We start from the raw sequence: 12,760 nt of genomic DNA on the forward strand, positions 1-12,760 counted from the left end.
ATCTTCTGGTGTGCGGTGTCAATACTCTCGCTCCATTCAATCTAGAAACAAATCAGTTTGAAAAGGTGAAAGGTTCAGCTATATTACAACAATTAGTTTTATCACAACAATTAGGCTAATCTCAAGACTGGATAGGCCTAATCAACAAATTGGCTTATCTCAACCGCCTCGACCAGTTTTCCAGGCGGTTGAGGTCCTCGTGTAGAATGGTTTTGTCCTCCGTTGTGTCAATCCTACGGTAGTGTCGATCCTCCGTTGTGTATCGACACTACCGTAGGATTTACACTACGGTTTGCATTTCGATCCTCCGGATTGTCAATCCTGCGTTGTGTCGATAAACACTGCCCTCCTCAACAGAACGACACCTTCGAGTTGATATGAGAGGCGTGAGCCTGCGGAGCAGACTATTTAAACTTGAATTTTTTCCCATTATAGCCCACATTTTGGTATTGCTGTAAGGAGAGAGGATACACGCTAAGACACAGCTTCGCAGAGGGAGTATAGTGGGAAAGCCCCAGACATTTAGTTGTGCTGTATATACTGTTAGCTGTTTAGTTTTCTTTTTCAGAGAATATGACATCAACAAGCAATCAGACGATTTTAAGTGCCACCACAGCTCGCCTGAAAAGGGAGCTGATGGAGCTAGTAATGAGTCCACCTTCATCGTCCAACTGTGATTCGTCATCACAGCCTGAACTATCGGCCTTCCCTGCCTCAGAGTCAGATATTCTATTCTGGAAAGCTGTAATTGTTGGACCAAAGGTTTGTTTTTGTTTTTTGTGAAGCTACTTTCAGTCAGAAAAACTCGACACTGCTGTAAGAAAAACCCGACACCATCATTTGCTACAAAAGCATAAATCAGAGACCTCAAGATTGGTGGTAGACGCAAGTAAGGGAAGAATGAAATCTTAATGAATGACAACACCTTGTTTAGAAAATAGACTCATGGAATTTTGAACCTTGTTGCTCTTTTTTAATTTTTGATTTCTACAGGGCACAGTCTTCGAGGGACTAGAATTCAATTTGGATATTAAATTCCCCGTAGATTACCCTCACAAAGCCCCCACAGTCAAATTCACAACACCCTGCTACCACCCAAATGTCGACACGAAAGGCAACATCTGTTTGGACATTTTAAAAGAAAAATGGACACCGTCATACGACATACGAGCTGTACTCTTGTCATTACAGAGTCTCCTCAATGATCCCAACAACGACAGTCCTCTAAATGAAGAAGCGGCAGGTCTTTGGTCCAATAAAAGTGAATTCAAAAAGAAGTTGTTAGCCCACTACAACAGTAAAGCTGATACGTCAGATAAACTGATCAAAATGTAGTTCTCACAACTCCTCTCAACTCTGCCCTAATCATTTTATTATTAGTTCACTTCCTGAATTACTATATTTATTTTCCTGTGTGTGGCCGAAGTCAGTGCCGGAAGCTGAAATAATAACGCTTGGTGACCTTGTTTGGTTTATCTTCTTCAATTTGCGACGGAAGCAGGCGTTTGCATTTGTTTATTACAATCGTTTTTATCAGCCTTGCTGTTTCGTGGACCGGGGCAATATTAGTGTTTTAAGTTTGAGTTTCTCCCATTGTGGATTTACTTTCTTTGATGTACTCCGTTATTGAAATAGCAATACAATTCACAGCTGTCGCTTTCGTGTGTTAGTTTGTTTGCATTTCTAATTCTTGTAATTTAATTTTTTTTAATTTCTTATTTTGGTTTTTTATAGCGAGTGCCAAAGCTGAGACAATACAGTAACAATTAATTCATGCTGCGCAAACCAGTCTGCAGTGAAGCTGGGTTTGGCAAGACCGAAACGTATCATGCACCCATGTTTTTGGCAAAATTCTTCGTCGAGTGTATCCCGTCGATTGCTCTCATTAAGAATTTAAAAAACCATTTATTAGTGCGAGTTTTTAAAAATTGAACATTTTGTAAAGTAGCTCGGAGGCCATGATTTCTGCATAATTTGAGATTCGGCATGGCGTTATTTGTCTGTTGTTTTGAGCGCTGTGAAACTAACTGGAGCATTCAATTATTGGGACAGAGATGGCGTTTTTCGTTATCAATGCATGTGCTGCAAAATTTTGCTAGCAATGACGGCACAAAATTTTGTCAATTTATAGATTAATTTTTAGGAAGCGCACAGTCAACTCTGAAAGTCCACCGACCTAACTGAAAATGCAGCCGAATTGCTCAGTTTTTTTACATTTATCATTGTACCTGTAAAGGAACAGTGGTCAAAAATTAACAGTTTTGGGCAAAATGAGTATCCGTCCAATCGTCCTTGATTTTTTTTAAATTGCTCTCGAACGAAGTTTGAAGCTATTATTGTCTTTCGATTTACTTTCTCAAGTGACTTTTTCACGCTTGACTTTGGAATTTTTTTGAGTGATTAAAATTGCTCGCATTCATAAGTTAAGTCTGTTGCTAAAATAAAAACGATTGTGAGGGAGCACTGAACTTGGTCCATGTAGCTTAGTGATATATGTAATCCTCTCTGATCTGGGAGATTGCGGGGTCGAACCCCGCCCTTCTCTGAAGTTTATGCACCCAGAGAAGTTTGTTGCACCCCTTCTTGACTACATATCCCCGATAGTCGTTCGAGAGCAATTCGTCCAATGGTAGTCCGTTTATGTTCCAAGAATCGAGAAAGACAGTCGATTGAAATTACCATATGTACAGTTTTGGCACCCCTTAAAAGTCAAATTTTCCCTGAGTTCAAAGAGATCTTGATCTGAAGCAGATATGGCAAACGGTCGGGTCACTTTTTTGTTGGGAAATTTTTGCTAATACATTCACTTTCCCCAAAAAATCAGCTCTCTATTCTGAAGCCGACTGTTCACATTAAAATTTTTTGGTATCAAAAAGCCCTCAACAATCGTGAAAGCTCATTCATACGTGAAAGCAATTGATTAGATGGGAAAAGTTCGAAGCAATTATTTGCGTCCAGGTTGTCTTTTTATGGTGTTTTCTATTTGATTGGACTTTAGCGATTTGACTTCTAAAGTTTGATTTCTTGATTTGCTTGATATCGATCAAAATTTAAGCAGCCGAGCTTAAGTGTCAGCAGTATGTTTCTAAAAGTTAAATGAATTGTGCGCGGAAATTGGTTTACTTTCTTCACTTGAATTAGTATTTAGCTTTAATTCTAAACTAAACGTTAATTACGTCATTTTAATAAAGTTATACTGTTATAAACACCACCCGCTTGTCGTTGAGAAACAATCGGGTGGTGCTTGTTTCTCAACGACAGGTTAGCAAAGAGGTACGAAAGGAAGTGGAGTAATCCCCTATTGGCAAATTGATAGTTTTGTGTTAATACGAGTTTTCTGTTTTGCAAACTTGGGGATCTAGGACGGCCAGAATTTAAGTTAGAGGTTAGTTATCAAGTGTAGTTTCTGGAAACTAGAAATGCAGTGAACTGTGAATTTCCAGCCCTCCCGCCTAGCTTCTCAAGCCTCCAAATCGATTGTAATTTAGCTTCCTACATTTTTTAGCGCCTAGGCAAGAGAAAAGTACTAAAATTAGCCTTAACTGTTGTAGCAATGATGACTGTCCAATTCTTTTGATATATAATTTTTAAATCCTATGAAAAAATGCTGGAAAGTGAACAGACAAAACCGTCCCGGACAAAACAGTCCCGAATAGCAAAATATTCCCAGACAAAACAGTCCCAAGAAAACAGACAAAACAGTCCCAGGAAAACAGGCAAAAGAGTCGCAGACAAAATAGTCCGAACTAAACAGAGAGTTAAACACATGCACACCAATGAACAAAGGAACCACTCAAGTTATTCATATAAATGCAATTCATTGAACAAATATTAAGCTAATTACAAAATATAGTTTTGGCCAAAATGTGTTTTTTGAAACAACCTTTTGGTATAATCCTCGTTCATATCAATGAAAAACAAAACATTCAGAAAATTAACTCATAGATTATGGTTGTTAATGGTTTCTAGATTATTTCTTACAATTGTTTCGATATTTATTCGGGACTATTTTGTCAGGGACTATTTTGTCTGTTTTTATTGGACTATTTTGTCTGGGAATATTTTGCAATTTGGGACTATTTTGTCTGGGACTGTTTTGTCCGGACAGGTGCTGAAAGCAGTTATGTGGTCGCTTTTGTTGTAATGGAAAATATTTATAGTGGCTTTAATGAGCTCTAACAACATGATTTGAAGCAGTTAAGAACCTATTCACTCGCCACTACTACTTGTCGTGGCTGAAACAAGGTACACGATAATGCAGCTCGCATTAGTGAGTCGAGAACAATTTAAAACAGTACCTAATTTTGAAATCTTTATCGTTTCTGCAACAATTTGATATTGTTTTTGAAACCATGAATTTTATTAGCCTATGTATTGTGGAATAGATTGTGAAGGATCTCTAATTTGCATATGTGCTTCTAGTATGCAGAGAATAAATAATGAAATAGGGGATACTAAAATTTAAAAAATTATATACGGAAAAATTAATCGATAAGAGAAATTGCTCGAATATCATAAAGCAGATTTGGCATTAAATGACATGTAGTTGAAAACATATTCAGTAGTTTTATTTTAAAAAAGCTCTTTAGGCGCAACAGGGGTATATGAATATACAAGGTTGAGCTTTTAAGGGTGTGCACCTTAAGGGGCTAACCCTCGTTATTTCACCACTTTTCATAGGGTTTAATTGAGATCATATATTATGGTCTTAAGAAAACGTTAAGGTTTGTAACTAAATAGCTTTCAGGTAAGTATCAAGTAATGCTTTCCATGGCGATTTTCAACATGCTGGAAAGTCAAGAGTAGCTTTTTAAAGTCAATTCCGAATAGCAGCTTTTTTAGGTCAAAACAACGGAGAATTTATTAGTTGTGGTCACTTGATTATCTATGGTGCGCGGTCGGGCTGCGCTCCACTCGGCCTCTCCGTGGCCACAACCCCCCTGAGGGGAGGTTTTGACCACAGCTAGACCTTCGTTACGCTTTTTTAATAGCCGCAAAGCGATAGCTGAGGTTATTGTTGGCCTTCTCTTGGTTTTCTACAACTCAAAGAACTTTGTTTTGGGGCGCTGTCTTTCAAAATTTTTGAAATCAATTGGAGTAGTGATTTTGGTCACGCGGAAGCAGGAAGTGGAGCAAAAAACCGATTTGTTTTGCCGCATAAATTTGCCGCTCGAATTTTGAAGTAGATTGAGAAAATGGTGTTTGACCAAAATTCGCATTCTCGCTAGTGGTTTGTTTTGTTCACATGCGGCATTTGGACATTGATTTTTAACTGTTTTTCAATTTTTAAATCTGATTTCTCTGATCGTTTTTCCCAATCCGTTCATAGTCCGTTCTAGGTTTAGTTTCCGTTTAGTCAATGAAACTTCTTTGAATTGTTTGTCAGTGCTTGTCCTGCTATGTTTTTTATTTCAAGATTTTTGTTAGCACCATATAACGTCAATCATTTCAAATCTGCTTTTTTCTTATGTTCATGCAATCTAAACTGAAATGAGTGCGTGACATCACTTTTCAATCTTGTGGAGAGAGTTTTCTCATTCGCGTGATTAAGTTTTTGGTCACAAGTGACTTACATCTTTCTCAAAAATGATTTCATCACTCTGAAATTTTACTTCAAATTAAAGCGATAAAGTCAAGCGAGTGCCACTCTATTGAAAGGTAATTTGAGTGCAGCTAATACAAGCAGCATTAAGTTAAACAGAGTTAAACAAAATATAACATCTGAGCATTTAATAAAAAAGTTTCGTGTTGGTCAATTTCTTTTACTATATTTTTGAGACTGCAGATCTACGAAGCTATTGCGGTTATTTTCTGGTATTCTGCCAACTATGTTTATAAGTTTTTTCCACAAAAAAATGCCTCTGAAGCAATGAGTTTAAGATCAGCAATCAGCACGGAATGTATTCAGCTTTAAATTTCTTCTCATTCTGCTCTGCGCCTGTTCGGCTCTACCGGCGTCCTCCGACAAAATATGTTCAAAGTTTTGACTGTTCGCTTATACCAGTTGATCGGTCTTCGTCTGTAAGGCTTATATAACATTTTGATTAGGAGTCAAATCCAAGTTGGTTTGAGTGAAGCAACATTATCTAATCACCTTAACTTCTTCATTTCCTTTGCGACTACTATTATGTGTTTAGGATCTGTTAGATACTTAAATCTTGGGTAGTTTTCGAAACAGTGGCTATTACTTGAATCATATTTTCTCATTAAACACATGTTCTTCATAGTTGGGCCTTGTTATCGTGGTCTTTGAGAAAACTCTTTTTCAAGACTAACTTAATATTAAGAAGACATAGTACTTCCTGATGTTTTAAAATTGTTTCTCATTTTTCTCGGCTTCGCTTTCTCATAACAATTGGTTTAGTCGATTTAGAACATTGTGCAAACGCACATTGCCTATCCTCCTTGTTTGTGATTTCAAATTGATAAGTTGTGCTGATAAACTAAGTTAAGTTATACCAGACTCGGGTCATAGATATTAAATTCGGTTTCCGAGTCAAACTTGTTCATTAATGATTTTGTGGTAACTCGTGAAAAGAAAGGATACTGATTCACGACATTACAGATATATTTTCCCATTTTTAAAAGAAGGATTGAATAATTTGAATTGTGAGAGAAATTGGGGCAGGCTCCTTGAAAAATGTTTTGCGAGGGTTCCTAATTAGGCGGTTTGCCCTTGTTTGAAGTTTTCCAGACGTTTTGCAAGCTGTGATCCGCGGATACTGATTGTTTTCATTGCTACCCTAAATTGAATTAGTGTGAGTTTGAACCTGATTTGCGCTCTGTCAATGAAAAAAAATGTGATTAGTTTTAATTTTTCTTTTTTGGTGGCATTTAATCTGACACTTTTACATACAATCAATGAAAATAATGATATAGATTCAAAAGCAACCAAGGTGTATATAATAGCAATTTCAAGGTAGGACGGAGAGTTTAATGACAGCTTATGAGGGTCGACTTATTATTATACGCGAGAAGTGTGAATCGAAAACAAAAACATCCTCGGGAATGAAAACTGTTGGAATCAACGAGAAAATTGCACCGTTCTAGCAAAGGAACGGACGAGAGTAACATTCAATTAACTTTTGTTTCAAGAAATTAATTCCGGGAAGCAACGAACTGCTTTTCATAAGAGAGACGAGATTCGTATTTCGAGTTTTTCTCTGACTTCTCTTGAAGGTTGGGGATCTATTTTAAAACACACATGTTGATATTGTGCAATGTCGAAAATCTCCACTGCCATAAGTTAAAACGCCAGATTCATAGCCAGAAATTGACTTCCATGAATTTTTGTTATTTTGAAACGTGCCAGTTTAGTGTTTTAAGTATAGGTAAAGTGTCGCTACGTGAAGTCACCGAAAACTTCTCACGTTTATGGAAAACCGAGAAGCGGATCGAGATCTTACAAATTTGGAAGTGGCGTCTGCAGAGTGACGTAACCTTAAACGAAATGTTCACGTTTTAAGAAGACAAATTTTCATGGAAGTAAACTTCTGGGTATGTATATAAGAACTTCTGGCACCGAAAATTTTGGGCACTTCGAAAATGGGGACCTGAGTGTTTTAATTTATGTAACAACCGTGTTATATAGCATCGAGAAAGATGTAATCACTACGCGAAAAACACCAGAAGTTTAAGTGACTTCAAGCAGAGTGACGTAACGTGCACGTGACATTGGCTTTTTGTGCATAATAAAGAGAGAGTTGTTTTACAACAGTGGTTCACATATCAATTATGGCAATGTGAAGTCCTTTGATTGTAGACGTATGCTTGATATTCTGGATAAAAACAGGTTTAAATGTCTTCATATCGATGTAAGAAAGAGCGTGAGCATATTTAGAATTTCAATTGATATCTAATGGTTTTCATGATTTGCGATTTTTTCAAAAAACATACGTGATTTTTTTTAAAATTTGTCGTTTTTGATCATTTTGGTCTACTTGTTACTGAGTCTCATCAAGGACTGGTCCCATGTTTTTTCTAGTGAAGTACAAACTTATTTGTTCTGTTTAGGTTTTATTTGACCCTATTTTGACTTTGCTATTGTATTTTTTTAAATGTTTTGGATGTAAATGTTTGTTGTTGCTATTTCATTTTTGTCGTAGTTTTAATAATGGCAGGTGTCATGGGCAAGAGCGTGAAAGCAATTTTTTTTATTCATAGACCAATTATTTTTGTCCAAGTTTTCTGTCTTCTTCATTTGGTATACAATTAAGCCGAAATTGTGGATAAGTGGGGTCGGAACATTATTTGCGAACGCACATTACCGAGCCTCTGGTTTTTGTAACTTTTTGAATTCAGGATATCATTGAAAGATATGTGTAACATAATGATGCTCAGTTTGAATTGCTCGAAGTTCTGTTGCGTGATTTCCAGTTCCATAATTTTTGACTAATTTTTTTCGCAAAAATTGAGATTTTTGCTGATATTTTTATCGGTTCTTTTTTTAAACAAAGGTGATGAGTTTTCTTCGAGAACGCTGGTTTTCCGAAAATGTTTTTAACTTCTTTGTTTAGCTTTGGTGTTTGTTTAACTTTGTCATTAATTGATCTCGAACGAAGGTTGTAGCAATTATTGTTAACGCGTTGGTCTATTTTTAATGCAAATTTTTGACCGTTTTTGCTTGACATTCTTTGACTTCTAAAGTGACTTTTTCACGCGTTCGTTCTTTATTTTTGATTGATCTCTATTGCTCTCACTCCGAAGTAAAGCTTGCTCCTAAATTAAAATCGATTGCAGCATAGCAGCAAGGAACGCCTGGTAGCCGAGTGGACAGTGCTGCTTTTGAGGGATCGGGAGGTCCATAGTTCGAATGGCGGCGTTCGAAACTATTTTTGCACCCATAAAGAAAAATTTATCTAGGTATAAAACGGATGTTTTTGTAGAGCACGACAGATATTGATTTGTTAACAATTGAACTGTATGAGATTTTTTTTCGGGAATGTGAGTGACCCAGATTGTGAGTAAATAAAAAATGGGTCTATAAGGACAATACCGGTAGAAAATAATTAATTATTACTTTGTTTGCGTTGGACTATCGATATTGTTTTCCAGGACGTTGGGAAACCTTGATAACTAAATTTTGGAAAAGATTATCTTAGAATTTGAGATAATCAAAGAAATTTTGTCTGGTATTTCTTGTATGTCAAGATTGCAGCTAATAAATTAAATAGGTTGCCAACTAACGAACTAAGTTGTTCAAATATGCGAGGACATTTTTTCGGATCTAATTACTTCTGTAAATAAATTTTCTGTAAAATAAATGGATTTCATTTAAGAAAGAACATTTACGTATAAAATGAATGCTGACATATTCGACGGAGGATGAATTGATTAACGATCAAAAAGTTGCGTATATAGTTTCTTTGCTTAAAGATTCGATGTTAAGAATTTTTGGACCGTGTGTTCCAACTGTACATCAAGCTTAACGAAAGAATGACCCCCTCTGTTGATGGTGGCAATGGTGACGTCACCAGTCTGCACAGTCTCTATATGTTAGTTGGTGAGTTGAAGCGAGTGAGGAGGACAGGATGGCTGTTGAGCAAAGTAGGACAGAAAGAGGAGACCAGAGAAGACTCGAGTTGTAACCCTAACTCTCAGGTATGTGCTGGACGAGGTTAATGACTCACAGCATTGTTTAACTGCCGACACTAACATTTGTTCAGGAATATTGGCGCTTCCAACGTTTATCACCCTTAATGGACCGTCTGCTGATCACAAAACTGATAGCTGAAAATAGAGTTTTTCCCCACTTTTTATCCCTTCTCCCAATAACCGTTAACATACAATAAATGGGGGATATGGAAAAGACCCAATAATATCTGCTTAAATGTTTGGATCAATTTTATGAGCCTTCACCATACGAGTTCAGCAAAGCGATTATTGGCTACATGATAATTTTTCTTGCCATTAGATTCCTTCCGCTTTTGCTCATTTCAAAGAGGACCAAATACAGCGATGGCATTTTTTGATCGCGCCATAGACCAGTGGAATAGAAGCAAAATACCAGTTATAGAAGTCACTCAATCTTTCCCGCATTCTTTTAATTTCCCGCCAGTGTTTACCCGACAGATGCTTTCTCAAAACTGGGGGATAATTTTCGAATTTAAAATGTTAGTTTTTAATAGATAAACAGAGTAGATCCGCAGTTTTGATTTGTGGGCGGCTTTTAAAAAATTATCAATGAAACGGAATCATGTTCACAGCTAAAAGTGATTAGTTTTCCTTTAAAATATCTTCTCAATGTTTAGATATCCCATTATAATTAATAGCCAGCTGACAGTTAAGAGCCTTGCTGTTAATCTTTCTGAAAAGTTTTGCTACCCCATGCGCGTGCGAGACAGTCTTGATGAAAAAGCATAATATGGTGCATCATTAGCGTATTTATTCGAGTAATATAAATAATTTTTGGTGCTAATCTTGTTGCTTCAGTTATTAGAAAGGCGGAGTCATTAATTGGGCGAGGTAGATTATTGTTCCAACCCTTCAAATTTAATTGGGGTTGGGAACATGTATCAGCCCTAATTTTTTTGAGCAAATTTGGCAGAATGTGAACCATTAAAAGGCTCTTGAAAATCTGAGTCTATTGTTGCAGACACGTTTTCAATTTTCTGATTTCTGAAGAAAATATTTTTCTGTTTTCATTTTTCCTGACTCAATATCTCGTTTCAAATATGTTTTGTTTAAAAAACCTGTTTTGTAAGCAATTAATGAGGCTGAACAGAGGAAGGAGAATTTTAACGCACATTTATCAGCATAGATGTTGATCAATTGAATTGAACTTCAATTTTTGTTCAAAAGAACCTAGTCAGTTTTTTTAGCTCTTTGCAGATAAATTGGGATCATCAGCTATGACTCCTACACATTATACTGGGCAAAAATACTATTTTTAGACAACTGGCTCCAGTAACGAAATTTATTCTGACTATTATGAACTGGAAGAGAAATCAATCTTGTTCGTCTATACTTAACCATTGTTAATGCTAACAGGCGTGCTGTCCTCTCTAGAAATCTGTTGATGACCTGATTGGGTCTGGAGTGGACTGTGTGGAAAGTGTGGGAGACCACATGTACAGGATGTCAATCATGGCTCTCACCCTCCCTTTGGGTCAGTACGAGGACTCGGCAAACTTGGACAGAGACAGAGTGGTTAAACTGACAATAGTGCATGATATCGCAGAGGCTGTTGTTGGTGGGTTGATTATTATCCCGGTTAATAAAGTTTCTTAATTTACAGACGTGCATGACTTTTCAGTCCGTACGAGCTAAAGTGTCCAGTAACTCAAGTATCAAATAACAGATCAGAAATTCACTTGGACTCAAAAATTACGTAAACAAAAATTACACGAAAATTATGTAAATTAAGCTTATTAGACTACTGCTTTTCAACTCGGATAGCAGTAGTAATGGTTACGTGACTCTGCTTGAAGTCACTGAGAACTTCTGGCGTTTATCGAGAACCGTGAAGTGGTTCGAGATATAAAGTCAGAATTTTGAAGTGACTTCTGCAGAGTCACGTAACCATCCTTAAAAAACCACCATGAACACCTTTTAAAATGAAGAAAGTCAACGGAAGGCAACTTCTGGCTAGGTAAGAACTTCTGGCATTATAAAATGTGCACGTGAGTGTTTCAAGTCTCTTATACATAACGGATAGCTATTTGCTGTTCGGTAACGACCTTCCATCGCAGATTGCTGAACTTGCTGTTTCCGTATCGTATCTTTGAAGCGTTTCTAGGGAAAATGGCTGATCTCATTCGACAGGTGAATTCAGATTTCGTATGAAATTATGAAGTTGGCAAGCGATTAAGATTTTCTAGTATAGCTGATACCGACTGTTTAGTATATACCGACTGATTTTGGTAAAATGGACTACCTCATAATGTCGGAAAATGACAAAACGCAAAATATGACGAGTTACGCGCAATTAAGCTCAAATAAAAGTTTCATCTGAATTGTCGTAACTTGAAGCTTAACTTGAAGGATAACCTTAATAGCAATAACTACACATTTTAATTACTTAATATCACTTGCTTGCACTAGACTTTGATACAGGTGATCTGATTGTGGGGCGAGACAATCTGACAAAGGACACCAAACACAAGTTGGAGTCGGACGCCATTTTGAGAATGAAATCAATGCTAGAAAATGCTAACTCAAACGAAACAGCAGATAGCTTACACTCCCTGTGGCTTGAATACGAAACTCAGAGCTCTCAAGAGGCAAAGTTAGCCAAAGATCTAGATCGATATGACATGATTTTGCAAGCGCTGGAATACGAAATGAGAGACAATGCTCCTAGGAAGCTTCAATCATTTTTCGACTCAACTGAGGGATGTTTTAAGTTCGCTTGTGTTAAGAATCTTGTTCAGGTGCTCTATGATAAACGAAAACAGTTTCAAGAATTGTTTCCTCAGCAATGACGTCAGAGCTTCATAAAATGATGCAGTTCTTTATCATTGATTTTATGCGAAATATATCTACTATTTCTCCTTTTTCTATACTGAATGTATGTGCTTTATGTTCCGAAGTCTGTTGATAATAAAGCTACATTTGAAGATGTTCTGCTTTTGATCTACTACACTTTTATTTCGAATCTGCGCTTCTGGTTAAAGTCCAAATTTTTAAATGCAGTAATTTTTCGGGAATCTAAGAACGTAAGTCATTGGAGTTTTGGAGAGTATTGAATGAGAATTGGCAATACAGTTGCCTCGTTAACCCTGACCATCGGTTTCAAGTAGAATCGGTTTTTGAACTTCAC

The 12,760-nt window shown here is 36.8% G+C and overlaps 2 protein-coding genes across 2 annotated transcripts; both read left to right on the forward strand.

Moving 5' to 3' along the window:
* Nucleotides 1–539: 539 nt before the first annotated feature.
* On the forward strand, nucleotides 540–1,718 carry LOC142342424 (putative ubiquitin-conjugating enzyme E2 C). The gene is made up of 2 exons (XM_075393745.1): nucleotides 540–762; nucleotides 994–1,718. Exons 1-2 carry the CDS (start codon nucleotides 574–576, stop codon nucleotides 1,333–1,335), a joined length of 531 nt encoding a protein of 176 aa, XP_075249860.1. The 5' UTR covers nucleotides 540–573; the 3' UTR covers nucleotides 1,336–1,718.
* A 7,486-nt stretch (nucleotides 1,719–9,204) lies between these two features.
* Nucleotides 9,205–12,562, forward strand: LOC142342425 (5'-deoxynucleotidase HDDC2-like). The gene is made up of 3 exons (XM_075393746.1): nucleotides 9,205–9,600; nucleotides 11,008–11,191; nucleotides 12,055–12,562. The coding sequence occupies exons 1-3, from the start codon at nucleotides 9,436–9,438 to the stop codon at nucleotides 12,420–12,422; spliced, it is 717 nt and encodes a 238-aa protein (XP_075249861.1). The 5' UTR covers nucleotides 9,205–9,435; the 3' UTR covers nucleotides 12,423–12,562.
* The last annotated feature ends 198 nt before the right edge of the window (nucleotides 12,563–12,760 follow it).

This window comes from Convolutriloba macropyga, chromosome 7 (assembly GCF_964194025.1).
Source record: "Convolutriloba macropyga chromosome 7, txConMacr16.3, whole genome shotgun sequence".
Lineage (NCBI taxonomy): Eukaryota > Metazoa > Xenacoelomorpha > Acoela > Convolutidae > Convolutriloba > Convolutriloba macropyga.

Bases quoted from the DNA above. Each gene is read 5' to 3' on its own strand.
- LOC142342424 (XM_075393745.1), top strand. From the start codon at position 574: ATGACATCAACAAGCAATCAGACGATTTTAAGTGCCACCACAGCTCGC. The intron at 763-993 runs GTTTGTTTTTGT...TGATTTCTACAG, and splicing joins CTGTAATTGTTGGACCAAAG to GGCACAGTCTTCGAGGGACT.
- LOC142342425 (XM_075393746.1), top strand. From the start codon at position 9,436: ATGACCCCCTCTGTTGATGGTGGCAATGGTGACGTCACCAGTCTGCAC. The intron at 9,601-11,007 runs GTATGTGCTGGA...TGTCCTCTCTAG, and splicing joins GTTGTAACCCTAACTCTCAG to AAATCTGTTGATGACCTGAT. The intron at 11,192-12,054 runs GTGGGTTGATTA...ACTTTGATACAG, and splicing joins TATCGCAGAGGCTGTTGTTG to GTGATCTGATTGTGGGGCGA.